The 15,592-nt window shown below is 36.1% G+C and overlaps 1 protein-coding gene across 2 annotated transcripts in view; it reads right to left on the bottom strand.

Annotated features, from left to right (window-relative positions):
• ZBBX (zinc finger B-box domain containing) overlaps positions 1-15,592 on the bottom strand; it is a 105,428-nt gene that overhangs the window by 43,748 nt on the left and 46,088 nt on the right. For both annotated transcript variants that reach the window (XM_060149219.1, XM_060149218.1), the window contains exons 7-8: positions 9,187-9,345; positions 3,830-4,004 (exon numbers count right to left, since the gene is read on the bottom strand). In XM_060149219.1, the coding sequence (XP_060005202.1) occupies positions 3,830-4,004; positions 9,187-9,345 (334 nt within the window). The remainder of the gene's footprint in view (positions 1-3,829; positions 4,005-9,186; positions 9,346-15,592) is intronic.

Raw genomic sequence — 15,592 nt, forward strand, 5'->3', positions numbered from 1 at the left:
GTCTGTCTGTCTCTTCCTCTGAAAACAAAACAAAACAAAACAAAACTAACTCATGTCTGAAGCACAGGGAACACAAAGTTCTACAGCCACTATGTATCAGAGGGAGATTTCAATTTAGTGATACTCCCAACTAAATTTAAATGTTAGATACCAGTAGTATGTGTCATATTAGGTATAAGGAAAAAGAGAGGAGAAAAAAAACAATTACTCAATATAAAACTTGGCTGCCATGGTTCTTCATTTTGTAGCTGGTTTTGAAGCCTACCTTGATTTGTTTACCATAGCTTCCTTCTCTCACCACCCATTCTGTTTACCTTACTCTCTGCCAACCCCTTTTACCTGGTAGAGTGACTAAAATCTTCATTCTCAAAGGATTCAAGACCATAGAAGCCCTCTTTTCATTGGCTTGCCACATTTTTCCAATGAACATTATTACTGGACACAGAAAAATTAAGTATGCCACTGAATGGTTTGCAGATGAAGTCTATCTTTTCTTTATTGTATGATAACAATCTAATTGTTCCTTCATACTTGTGCTCAAACAACATGGTCAGTACAGTGACCCTTCCTGACTATTAACTCAGTGCTGATGAGCCCCAAATGGCAGTGGGTAGTCTCAGCTTCCTGTTTAATGGAAGTTTTGCCGGAGTTTCATGTACTATAGAGCCCCTTGTAGGAAAAGCACCCCAAACTCACAAGATGTTGTTTCTCAGCTGGAACCCATACTGAACCTTCAGCAGGCCATTCCACAAAACTATCAAGCTAGCTGGATAGTGCTGCACATGGTAAGATGAGTGAATTCCATGAGTATGAGCTTATTCCTATACCTTTTTCATAATAAAATGAGTGTCTTGATCTAAGACACTCATTGTGTAAGACACCACAGTGACAAATAAAGCTTCTGCTGGCAGATACACTACAGGAAGAGAAGGCAAATCCTTTTCTGAAATATGTAGCTTTTCCCATGAGGACAAATTACTGCCCTACCCATGATAGAAAGGTCCAATATAATCATTCTGTAACAGATACTCCCTGTTCACAAAATCCACTTAGCATCATGCCATCAATCTAATGGGCAATAGCTTTTGTGCAATAGCAAGACAATCAAGGTTCTTTGGGACTATATAATGCTAGAAAGCTGGAGAGCTAATGTAGGTCTGAAGCAAGACTGTGAAGGTATACTGTAACCCATATGATATCAAACGATCTCTGGCTATATTTATTAATAGAAATAAAAAAGAATACATCTGATATGTCAAGGAGCAGTAAACTATAGCCCTTGGGCCAAATCTGGCCCACTGCTTTTGTATGGCTTTCAAGCTAAGAATGGTTTCTACATATTTTAATGGCTGAAAAACATCAAAAGAAGGATAATATATTGTGACATGTGAAAATTATGTAAAACTCAAATTTGTATCCATAAACAAGGTTTTATTAGAAAATAGTCACACTCGTTTGTTTATATATTGTCTTTCATGATACAGTGGCAAAGTTGTATGGCCCTTCTGAATGGCCCTCAAAGCTTAAAATATTTACTATGTGTCACTTTACAGAAAAATCAACCCCTAGGCTAGGTCAATAGCTGTCTCCCTCCTCCAACCATGGAGAATGTGTTGGTTTTCTCCAGCAAAGACACTACATCCAGAAAAGCGACTGTGACCTGTATCATCATCATCGGATCAAGTTTACTCTAATCTGTAGTCATTTTCCAAGATCATTGGGTTTTGTACCAAATAAGTAAGGTAAATGGAAATATAATAAAAAGCAGTATTCCTGCATCTTTCAGGTCTTTGATGCTGGCATTAATCTTTGCAATCCCCAGGTATTGCTTCTGGCATGGTATTTTATTAGCATGGACATTGGCAAGGGAGGGAGACAGTTCTAGGGTCTTCTACTTACGTACTACCATAACAACCTTCATGCCACAGGTCAGACCATCAACACAGGCATTATTCCTGTTACTAAGTATATCCGTTTCCAAGAATCAAGACTGGAAAAATAACCACATAATGGTCCCACAGTTCCAATGCACTATGAGACAGAATAAAGACAAGATTCTATCTATCATTCCACTTCCATAAATCTCTAAGACTGACTGGTGGATTTTGGTGGTACTTAGGGTCTCCAGGGTGTCTAACTGTCAGTTCAGACCCAGAATCTAATAACCCCTCTGAAAGTCTGGGCATTGCCTTTCCTCAGTGCCTGTTTATCCTGGTAAATAGCCATAAATTCTGTAGTGAAAGCTTAGAGGAAGATTCATAGTGTACCCTGTGACCACACTACAAAATCCTGCAAAAGGACCCAGCCTCTACCTCAAGGGGCTTTAGATTTGTGGTGTGGCTTAGGGCTGAGAACTTTATAATAAACTCTGAATCCCCAGTATGGTAGCTCAAGTTGGGTCTCTGTGCATCAGGATGGAAATTTTCTACTCAGATAGGAAAAACAGGAGTCTATACAAACTTTTTCATTCTTACGTACTCCAATTAGTACCACAGATCTCTGTGAACTGAAACAATCTAATTACTAGTCTTCCTTGCCCCTTATTTTGGTAATTTTTCCACTATAACTTTGATAATTATATGCCAACATCTGGCCTCTACTATTCCAGGTTTCCATGATTCCTTTGAAATCAGGCAGTTCAATTCCATTTAAGCATCTTTATCCACAATCTTCAGCCTATAGAGGAAAGCTACAACATATCAGTTCTTCTATTATTTTTAAATACTATGTCCTCAAAGTGGACAATCAAAAAGGTATTTCTATAGAAGACTTAATCCTTTTCAGAGTAAAAAAGTAAAAAATACATCAAAATGTGAAAGCACAAATAAAAGAGCACATAAAATAACATAGTCAATGAGAGTTATGTTGATGTACATGCTAAAACAGGGTATACAAATAAAGTCTTGGAAGTATTAACAAAATTGATGTATCATGAACAAATGTAGGAAAAATATTTGAAAGAGAGAACATTATTTAGTAAAAAATCAGATTTTATTTGGGAATAAGGTGTGTGATATCTTGACATTAGGAATTACACTATGTTACAAAAGAGGACTAATCAGGAGAGGTCCTTCACTGGGAAAAAAATGAAATAAAAATCATAAAATTGAATGCTGTCAACTAAGTTACATGATTTAAGTTTATTATCTAATACTTTATTTTTAATGAAAAGCAATTGGAAGCCTCAACAAGATTCTGAGTAATAAAATTAATAAATTGAATACTTCTAAAGGTATGATTTCCCTCAAAAGGTACTGGGAAACAAAGAGAAGACACTGTACACTTCGGTCATCCAGATCTTCAATGTCTAGAATATGGGCGTGAAAATTACCAAGGAAAAATAAAAACAAATATTTCTTCAAAAAGAAAGAAAAACAAAAGACAAATTAATTATCCCCCTGAACTTCACAGCAGTCCCTGAAATATATTTCTCAAGACACATACAAGAAAATTCTCTATTCCTCTCATCTCATAGATCGTCCTGTTTTATGTGTTGTAATTACCGTTCAATATAGGAATAGTTGTTCTGACAAAACTTTCTGCTAGAAGAGGAGCTGAGAGAATCGAATTCTCTATTCATTTGACAGCCTGAATTTACGTAGGAAACAAAGGCAAATATATCCCCAATGCCCAATTCAGGGGATTATAAATATTAAACCACTAAACCAATGGTCATAGAGTGACTACTCCTTTGAAGAGTTATATCAAACTACTATCCCAATGTTTCAGTGTTTCTGAACACTGCATTTATATTCATGGAGAATGGAGATAAAATAAATTCAGCTTTATTTTAAAGCATTCATTTTATTTAAAAAAAAAAAAGCGGTACCTGGTTTTGCTGCATGTAACTTCTGTTTCTCATTGTCATCATGATGCCCAGTTCTCCATTGCTTTAGAACTTCTTGAAAGGATTGGGCAGAAGCTTGTTCAACAAATGGCCCTTCACACAAGGGCCTATCTCCTGTATTTGTACATTCTTCTTTTTTTGTTGCTGAAAGTTCTACCTAAAACAATTAATAGTGTATCTAAGTATGCTTTACTAAATGTTTTCTATCTTACAATACAGGTAGCATTAATTACTGAGCACTGTGAATCACACATTATTTTTAAACTTAGAATAGAATGTTTTTAAGTTGTACTTATTTATGTGCTTTACTGATTTCTTTAAAACTATAGACAGTTTTAAACGGTCTCTTCAGAAAGTACTAAAACTAGAGCCTACAGGACTGAGGGTTTATCATTAAGTTATCCACCAGTGTTTTCCCTGGAAAGCAGTGATAACCTTGTATCTAATCCTATTTCTCCAGTCGCCTGTTCCCTGCAACCTCCCCACAGCAGAAAGAACAGTTTCTTAACATGTAAATCTGATGTCACTTCTCTGCTCCAAACCCTCCAATGACTCCCTGTGAAACCCTCAGTTCCTACTAGGACTTACAAGGCTGTACACAACCTTGCACACCCCTGCCTTTCACTTCACTTCCTTTAATTCTCCCCTTCATTCACTCTGCTCCAACTAAACTTATCTTCTTTCAGTTCTAGGAACTCATCAAGCATATTCCACTCGAGGGCCTTGTGCTAGCTATATCCAGTGTCTGGAATGGTCCCTCTTCATATCTTCACACAGCCATTCCACTCATTTAACTCGGTCTTGGCTCAAACATCACCTACTCAGAGAATAGGTGATGACGCTACTGATGACCCTAAAAACAAAGCCCCTTTCTCCCCAACTTTCCAATCTCTTATCTGCTTTATTTTTCTCTCAATAACCTATCTCCATGGGAATTTACTCTACATGTTTGTTTATTGCTGGTCTCTCCCCATTAGAATGTTAATAGGATCAGGAATGTTGTCTGTTTCCTCAGTGCCAAGAGTAGTGCCTGGCACAAAGTAGGTGCTCATTAAAAGTTAGCTGAATGAATGGACAAATTAATGAATGCAGATGAAACACTGCCTGCTTCTCAATGTAATGACGGGGGGAAAGGATGAATTCCGTACAAAATATAGATCCACTGTGAACACACAGAAGAAAATAAAGGTAGGAATTGGCAGTTATCCAGTGAATCAGAGAAAACAGCCAAATTAGGAAACTAAAGCAAAATAAGTTCCTCACCAATGCTGAATTATCAAATGTGGATTACCTATACTGATGAAATTGCTAAATCTCCATGTGTATCTTCTAGATACAACAGTAGAATCCTCTGTGTTCAGCCCTTAATTGCAAAAAACCAGGCAGATTGTCAGAGGACAATTGAGAGAAAATCGTTAAATGTATGCATATATAAAATTCAGTATAAACAAAAAGCATCTGGAACCTACAGACACTATGCTAGTCGTTGACACAGAAACACAGAAATAGAAATAGAAGCAAAGAGCAGGAATTTAACTCAGATAAACAAGAATCCTATGGACAAAAAAGTGGCAGGGTCAGTATTCTGGAGTGAGAGAATGGTATATATGTTAAGGCATGGAGTTAAAGAACACAGTGGCATGGAACTGTATGCAGTTGTGTTGCTATAGCAAAAAGTGGGATATGAGAAAATATAAAGGGTGGAAAGACAAGTAGGGGCAGATTGTAAAGGATCCTGCCTGCCATCCAGAGAAAATTACACTTAAACATATTGGAAATGCAAACCTACTGAAGAGCCCCACCCAGTAGCTACTGAACAGTCCCACACAGTAGTGTGGGAGAGAAAGAAATTGGAGAACAGTGAGTTTGGATGCAAGGAAACCAATTAAAATTTACATCCATTTCTCAATATCTATCAACATTACAAATGCATAACCCTCTTCACCTAAGAATTTTAGGATTTTATCATATGGATATACTCATATATATGCAAAACAATATTTTTCAAAATTATTTTTATACTATAGTTTATACTGGCAAAAGACAAAACAGTATAAATGCTGATCAGAGAAAACATAGTTTAAAAGTTATTTTATATCCAATACATGGAGTATTTTACAACCACTATATAGAATAAGAAGGCTGTGGAATACACTTATATGGATAGCAAAACTACTGTTTAGTGTAAAAAGCATGTTTGCAGAGCAGTATGCAACATTCTAATATTTGTGTTAAGAAATACATACATACAAAAGTAGAATAATCATTAGCTTCTAGAAGGGGAGAGAAGAAAATGCACTTTTCACTTTATAGACCTTTTGCACTTTAAGCAAAAGCTCATTTCAGTATTTGGAATAACAATAAGAATAGAAGTGACCAAATATTCAAGAGTTTTCAGACGGTTTTAAGATGAGATGTGGTAACTGATTGGATATGCAAAGGAGAAAGAGAAATGACTGTAGAAAATAAATGTTCCTGGGCTTCCCTGGTGGCGCAGTGGTTGAGAGTCCGCCTGCCGATGCAGGGGACGCGGGTTCGTCGTGCCCCAGTAAGGGAAGATCCCACATGCCGCGGAGCGGCTGGGCCCGTGAGCCATGGCTGCTGGGCCTGCGCATCCGGAGCCTGTGCTCCGCAACGGGAGAGGCCACAACAGTGAGAGGCCCGCGTACCAAGAAAAAAAAAAAAAAAGAAAAGAAAAGAAAAGAAATGTTCCTGCTGGCTTGGAAAGCTAGAAGAGAGGCTGCCACCAACAGTAACATCCATAGGTTTTGGAGAAGACATGATGAATTTCGTTTGGAAATACCTCTGTCTTAGAAGTAGGTGGGAAGGTATTTACAGGTACTCAGTAAGCAATATGTGAATGTGTGTGTATATGTAGGCTGCACTCATGAAGATGCACTGAAAACTCAGTGCTTAATACAAAATGAGTCAAGTATTCTGGTGATTCTAGCAGCTTTCCAGGGCAGCTCCTTTCCAAGCAATGAATCAGAGACATTTGCATTTTACAGCTATGCCTATGGAATACTTGGCTTCCACGCAGCGGTGGCAGGATAGGAAAAAGCCAGAGGATAGTACATTGGCTCTTAAATGTTTCAGCTCAGAACTGTCATATTTCACCTCCACTCAGAGCACATCAGGACCCTGCCCGATTCTACAGGGGCTAGGAAATTTGAAGAAGCACATGGAATCCAATGCTGTGCATCCACTACCCCTCTAGGCTACATGATACCCCACAAAATACGTTTTAATATCCCCACTTTCCAGAAAACGAAACAGAGGATCAAAAGGCTAAAGTAAACTGCCCGATGATACAAAGCTAGAAAACCAGAGTCAGGATTTCAAACCCAGGTTTCAGCCTCTAAAATGAAAGTTCTTTCATGAACTGCACCCATTTCCAAGGATATCCACTGGCTTGAATCCATAAGAAAAGTCCTAAGACAGATATCAGGCTTTAGCACCATTTTGACTCTTCCAGGCATGCAAATTGCTTGGTAAGCCAATTAAAAATCAGATTCCTGGGCCCAACCTAGATGTAAAAAAAATCGAAGTTTGAGTGGCAGGCCAGGAATGCACATTTTTTACAAACTTACCCAGTGATTCAGATGCTTATTGCAGTTGGAGAACCTCTGCTCTTCAGCACAGAGTAGTACCAAGCATATGAGGGGGATACTTCTTTAGTGCGTGCACTGTGTACAGGTGCACACCTGAGGGTCGACAGCAGGGATGCCCAACCAGGACCACTCACCAGAATGACTGAGCAGGTGTTAAAACCACACGTCTGGACCCACCCAGAGAGATGCTAAACTCAGTCATGTGTGTTTCTCTAATGTTTCTCCAGTTGATTATAATGTGCATTCCTGGATGAAACCACTGAATTAATGGCTTTAAGTTAAGACCAGGGGTGGAGGGTCTATACAGCATACACAGTTACCAATGGGGACAAGAGGCAGCATTTATTTTAGGGATTAAAAGAGCAGGCAAAAGAGTAGCTCTATAGCTTTCTAGTAGAGCTAGTTACTTAAATCTTCTCTGGCTTTCTCATCGGTTAAGTGAGATAATAATGTAAAACTTATATGGTTATTTTGATTATTGGATAAGATAAAGCAATTAAAGGATTAAGCCTAGCATACAGTGTTTAATAAATGTTAGCTGTTGATTTATCACTATTTTTATTGGTAGGATAAATTAGATAAAATGAAAAAAAAATTAGATAAAATGGCAGGCATGAAGGAGAAACCCTTAAAACCACAGCCTCTGGGTAATGGTTAAAAGCAGGTAATTTGGGGTCATAAGGCCTGGGTTCAAACTGAAGTTCCACTATCAATGATATCTTGGGCAATTAAAAAAAACGCTTTGCCACTATTTTCTCATCTGAAAAAAAAGAAAAAAATTTTAAAAGGGTAAAAAGAGATAATACACGTGAAATATGTAGGATGGTGTCTGGCACATAGTCGGTCCTCAGTACATTATTATTCTAATAAGACTGTAACTCATTCAGTGATTATTCACAAGCACCCTTGGCAGGTCTATTAGTGAAATTCATGCCAAACTGCTAACCTTCCTGGACAATTCAAGTATAGTTTCTCCGCTGTAAAGAGGGCCTGCTACCATAGAGCCTGTTTTCTTTCATGTTCTCTGAGCAAAGGTTAGGAACTCACGGGACTGAAGTTCAAGTCTGAGTCTGTCACAAAGTAACAAGCTGTGTGACTCTGGCCAAGTTACTATTTCTGAACTACAGTGAAAAGGCGAGTGGCATCTAAAAGAATGAGGATTATTAATTACAAGGATCAAAATTTGAGGAAGTTTCTTTCTTGCTAAAGAATCAATACAACAAGTCTATTATTAAAACACAAACATGAGCTGATGAAAGCTTATCTAGTACATCATAGGATCAGTAATCAATGTGAATGACCACACAATTTGGTATAAATCTGATTTTAAATAACTGTGAAATTGCCTGTCACCTAAAACACTTGGCAAGGTTTTGTATTTTTAGCCTCTCTGAGATCCTGATTAATATAAAATTGTTATATTGCATTGTGGTTTTTTTTTTTATATTTCTCCCAAATATTCATTTCCTGATGTGGTGAAAATGCCTGGAAAGCAATATGATCAAAGGATCATTCATCAAAAAACTAGTAGCCAGAGAACTTAAAGCAATCTCTTTAAAAGGATTTTTACAGTTAAAGTGTTTCTGATTAATAAAAAAAACAAATTCATATTAACCAACAATGTGATCAAATAATCTCCAAAACTCTACAGCTCTAGCTGAGTATATGAATGACAGTTTCCATGATCATGTATGACAGAAAATGTCTACTATATTTTCCTCAGCTTACCTCAGAGCTGCTCCCCTGAAGAAGAAGAGATTTGGTTTTATGCTGACTTTCACTAATCCCTTTTGTAGAATGATTCTCCCCTTTGGGTTCATCCGGATTAACTTTCTTTATAAACTGATGGGCAACATCCAATACATTGGATAATATTTGAGATTTTGCCTATAAGTAAACAAAATAGGAATAAAAAGCCTAATATGTCAGCTTAACTAATTTAGATATATTAAATCCTGTTTTCATTATTCTATGACTAATAAAATTCAATGCATTTTATTTAATATTTAAAAATACAAATTGCCATTTACATCAACCATATAATAGTGACAGCTGCCATCTACTGAAGGGCTAGTTTGAGCTCATACTATCCTAAGTATCTTAAAAACATGTCATTTAATCCTCAACTCTAAAGCATAACTATTTTTATCATTGTTTTAGGGATAAAGAAAGGAAAGTTTTGAGGGTTTAAATAACTTGCCCTTGGTCACATGGTGAGTGGGTGGCAGAGCTGGGAAGTGACCCCAGGTGTGTATAATTCTAATGACTCCTAGCCTTTCCACTATATCAGCCCTAAATAGGTAGGTGTGCTATTTTGCGCACATCACCGCTAAAGAACTAAATATAATCTAGCGGGAGCCTGAATAAGCCGTAATGAGTATTTTGTTGGTGATAAAACATCTTTAGAAGGTATCAACTACTCAAAAGTGCACATCCAGAAGTGCCCTAGCAAACTCCAAGTTGTTCTTCTCGCCATGCCTTTGCTCATGAGTTTCACTTACCAAGAAGGCCCTCCCTCCTCTATTATCTTCTTTGCTGGGCACACTCCTACCTCTCCTTCTAGATTCACCCCAAGTTACTCCCATGGGTCCAGGCACCTCTCCCTGCCGCCCTCCCACAGATGCATGAGGCGCCCATCCTCTGCACCCTCTTTCTACACTGAGGATATCCCTACCAGTCCACACAGTATTGATTTTATATCATCTTTTGATGTCTGTCTACACCATAAAAGTTCACAGAAGGAAAACATCATGTCTTCTTCAATCTTTGTGTGGTTACCACAGTGCCTGGTAAATAGCATATGGCAAAATAACATAAAAATAAGGTGTTGGGGGAGGGAGAGGGAGAATTACAGAATTAAAATAAATAACTGGGAAACAAGAATTCAAAAAGCCTTTTCAAGTGCCTTCAGAGTAGCCGGAAAAGAACAGGCAAATCTCAGGAAGGCCCTATTCTCTAAAGGACTTCCCATCAGCAATAAGCCTGGTTTGCCCAAGGAGACCCTGCAGGATTCTGGATCCCATCTGAGCTTGAACCAAACAAACTCCAGAGGGAAGATGCAGACACTTTGGAGACTCTCTGAAAACCTGACATTAGGAACACAAGTAATAGGTCTTACTTCTTAGCAAATGTTCTCAAGATAGAGGAAAACTTCAGCAGGGGTCAGAAATGATTATTTTATACTCTCCCATGAAAATGTGCCTATTTTAAAATTTTCATCTAGCTACCTATTTAAATAGCTAAGACTACTTTCCAGTTATGATCTTTAGTAAATCTATTAAGATTCACTGCAATCTGATTCTGGAATAACTCAGTGAACATCAAATTAACTAGTGTTACTTCATACTGAATTAATAAATTTATCTATGAAAAGTGACTAAAGTGACCTATGCACACATATTGCTGTCCATATACAAACCTATGGCATCTGCTCCAAATTTTCCCAAAGAGCATCAAAAAGCCTTTACAGACCTAAGCAGTCCTTATTTTTAAAAGAAATTCATATTTATAATACAAAATTGTTATCTATACTCATTATACTGTGCATTAGATCTCCATGGCTTATTTACTACTTGTTGCAAGTGTGTACCCTTAAACATCAGTCTTATCCCCTTCGTGGCCCCATCCCCTGTAAACACCATTTTGCTGTTTTTTATGAGTCTGACATTTTGGATTCCACATATAAGGGATATCATACAGTATTTGTCTTTCTCTGTCTGACATATCTCACTTAGCATAATGTGTTCAAGGTCGATCCATGTTGTCACAAATGGCAAGAGGATATCCTCTTTCTCATGGCTGAATGATATTTCATTGTGCATATATACCACATCTTTTTTATCCATTCACCTATTGATGGGCATTTAGGTTGTTTCCATATCTTAGATATTGTGAATGATGCTATATAGGAGTGTATCTATCTCTTCAAAATCCTGTTTTAATTTCCTTTGGCTATATATCCAGAACTGGAACTGTTGAATCATATGGTAGATCTATTTTTAATTTCTTGAGGAAACTCCATATTATTTTCCATAGTGGCTGCACCAATTTACATCCCCACCAACAGTGTACGAGGGTTCCCTTTCCACTACATCCTTGCCAGCACCTGTTGTCTTCTTGAGGACATTACTTGGTTTGGGGTTAGTGGAGATTATAAAGAGACACAAAGGAACATTTGGGGGGTGATAGAAATACTGTGTATTTATTTATACTGAAGGTTACACAAGTGTATTGTAATGTATTTTCAGAACAAATCAACCTGCACACTTCAAAGGAGTGCATTTTACACAACAATGTAAACATACTTATCATTGCTGAACTTAAAAATGGTTAAGATGGTTATGTTTACATTTTTTGTATTTTACCACAATTTTTAAACAATGTGGACACAGAAATAATGTGTGATTTTATTGTTCATAAATTAAACCTGAATAAACTTGATTTATCAAGAAAAAAAAGGAAATTAAGCCAATGGTAATGTTTCATTTTTCCAGAAACATCTGCATTTTAACAAATATTTTTTTAAGAGAAGTAATCCAATTTAACCTGATTTTAAATTCCCTAGAATAAAGTACTATTGACTTCAAAGGTGGTTAAAATTTCTAGTTTATATTTTATATTTTTAAAAATATCAAAAAACAATAGTATTTTATATAAAATTATCAAGATAGAATTAACATTCAAATATATATATACATATTTAAATAGCACAGAACAAAGATTATTTCTGTCCTAAAATGAATCTTGCTATCAATGATTCTGTAATTTTTATAACAGTTTTAGGTAGCATATTAAGAGACCCTTAAATGGCCAAAAAAATGATTTTATTCTTAAATTAAATTTAGTGGGCTTCCCTGGTGGTGCAGTGGTTAAGAATCTGCCTGCCAATAGATACAAAATTAAAGAAATAGGAAAAAATTTTTTCCTTATGATGAGAACTCTTATGATTTACTCTCTTAACAACTTTCATATATAACATTGATATATACAACGACACGGGTTCGAGCTCTGGCCCGGGAAGATCCCACATGTCGCGGAGCAACTAAGTCCGTGCGCCACAACTACTGAGCCTGTGCTCAAGAGCCTGCAAGCCACAACTACTGAGTCCACATGCCACAACTACTGAAGCCTGAGCGTCTAGAACCCACGCTCTGCAACAAGAGAAGCCACGACAATGAGAAGCCCGCGCACCGCAAGGAAGAGTAGCCCCGGCACACCACAACCAGAGAAGGCCCGTGCTCAGCAACAAAGACCCAACACAGCCAAAAACAAAAACAAACAAATAAATAAATTTAGTGCTAAAAAATAAGATAAATATCATGAATAACTGATAAATTGGAACCCTATATCTAAATGTCTTAAGATTCCATTAATTCAACATAAATAAAATGCCAATAAATGTGAATTTTTTTTTCCCACGACATTTAAATATTACTCTTCTTGGTTGTTAGAGTATATATGTATACTCTATTTTTCTCATTCTTAAAAGAATTTTACAAGGAAAGTGAACAGAACTGTGATCCCCATTACTGTGGATACAAAACGCTGCGGCCTGAGTTAGAATCAAGGTCTTCCTTCTTCCAGCCTAATCCCTTTTCCCTACCAAATTATGTTAACACAGAAAATGTGGTTTACTTTTGACTTTCTGCAACTTAAAATTATTCAATTGTATCTCTAATAATGGATATGAACATTGTTCCTTCCATTTAAAAAAACTATATATATCGTGAAATGTTTACCACAATAAGTTTAGTGAACATCCATTTCTCATATAGATACAAAATTAAATAGGAAAAAGAATTTTCCTTATAATGAGAACTCTTATGATTTACTCTCTTAACAACTTTCATATATAACATTGATATATACAACTGCTTGTGCAGAGATTAGATTGTTGAGTTCTTGTTTTTAATTACATTTATTGTGCTTATTTATTTTCATGTTTGACCAAGCACTAGCACATTGAAGGGAGGAATAGAGATACTCCTTTCACTCATCTCACCGACATATTGCAGGAGAGAGGGGAATTGGAGGGCTACATGAACTTTGAGAAAACAAAACTTCTGAGCAACAAAGTTAAAAGTATTCTATAAGAGTAGAATTATACAACAAACTTAAGCCATCTATCCCCTAAGAGGTATAAAATTTAACAGAATCATTAAGATTAGAAATTCACCACAATACTATTACATGCTATTTTATAATACTTAAAAGTTCCTACATATGTGAAAAATATATCACTCATATGTTATTTTTAACAATGTTAATTCTTCCAATGATTGCAGAATATCTTTCCATTTGTTTGTGTCTTCTTCAATTTCTTTCAGCAATATTGTTAATAGTTTTCATGCACAAGACTTTCACCTCCTTGGTTAAATTTATTCCTAGATATTTTATTTTTTTATTGCAATGGTAAATGAATTGTTTCCTTAATATCTCTCTCTTCTAATTTGTTGCTAGTGTATAGAAACACAACCTTTTTCATATTGATTGCAAATCTATGGTTATTGTTTATTATTCTAATAGCTTTTCAATGAAGTCTTTATGGTTGTCTGTAAATAAAATCATGTCATCCACAAATAGTGACAGTTTAACTTCTTCCTTTCCAATTTAGATGCTTTTTATTTCTTTTTCTTACCTAATTGTTCTGGCTAGGACTTCCAATACTATATTAAATAAGAGTAGTAAGAGTGGGCATCCTTGTCTTGTTCCTGATCTTAGAGGGATAGCTTTCAGGTTTTCATCTTTGAGTATGATGTTAGCTGTGAATCTGTCACATATGGCCTTTATTACTTTGAAGTATATTACTTATCTACATATTTTATTGAGAGTTTTTATCATAAATGGGTGTTGAATATTGTCAAGTCCTTTTTCTGCATCTTTTGAGATGATTACTTGATTTTCTCCTTCATTTTGTTAATGTGGTGTATCATGTTGACTGATTTGTGACTGTTGAATCATTTTTGCATCCCTGGAATAAATGCCACCTGATCATTGTGCATGATCCTTTAAATGTATTATATCTGGTTTGCTAATATTTTGTTGTGAATTTTCACATCTACGTTCATCAGAGATATTGGCCTGTAATTTTTTTTGTGCTGTCCTTGTTTGGTTTTTGGTAACAAGGTAATGTTGGTCTTGTAAAATAAACATTCCCACCTCTTCAAATATTTGGAAGAGTTTGAGAAGGATAGGTATTAAATCTTCTCTGAATGTTTGGTAGAATTCACTCATGAAGCTGTCTAGGCCTGGACTTTTGCTTTTTGGAGGGTTTGTGATTACTGTTACAATCTCCTTACTAGTGATTGGTCTATTCAGATTTTCTATTTTTTCATGATTCAGTCTTGGAAGATTGTTTGATTCTAAGAATTTGTCCATTTCTGCTAGGTTGTCCTATTGTTGGTGTATATCTATTTGTAACATTCTCTTACGATCCTTTGTATTTCTGTAGTATCCATTGTAATTTTTAGTCTTTTGTTTCTAATTTTATTTATCTGAACCTCCTCTTTTCTTAGTGAATCTAGCTAAAAGTGTGTCAACTGTATCTTTTCAAAGAATGACCTCTGTTTTAATTGATCTTTTCTATTGCCTAAAGTCTCTATTTCATTTATTTCCACTCTGATTTTTATTATTTCCTTTCTTCTACTGACTTTGGGCTTCATTTGTTCTTCTTTTGCTAGTTCCTTTAAGTGTAAGGTTAGAATGTTTGAGAGGTTTTTTGTTTCTCGAGTCAGGCCTGTAATGCTACAAACTTCTCTCATAGTACCACTTTTGCTGCATCCCATAGATTTTGGTAGGTTGTATTTTCATTTTTGTCTTCAGGTATTTTTTATTTCTCCTTTGACTTCTTCATTGACGCAACAGTTGTTCATTGGCAAGCTGTTTAGTCTTCATACATTTGTGACTTTTCCAGCTTTCTTCTTATAATTAATTTCTATTTTCATATCACTGTCATCAGAAAAGGTGCTTGACATGATTTCAATTGTCTTAAATTTATTGATATTTGTTTTGTGCTGAAACGTATGGTCTATTCTTGAGAAAGTTCCATGTGCATTTGAGAAGAATGTGTACTCTGCTGCATTTGGATGGAATGTTCTGTACAAATTTATCAAATTTGTCTGGTCTAATGTTTCAT

Source organism: Lagenorhynchus albirostris, chromosome 5, assembly GCF_949774975.1.
Source record: "Lagenorhynchus albirostris chromosome 5, mLagAlb1.1, whole genome shotgun sequence".
Classification (NCBI taxonomy): domain Eukaryota; kingdom Metazoa; phylum Chordata; class Mammalia; order Artiodactyla; family Delphinidae; genus Lagenorhynchus; species Lagenorhynchus albirostris.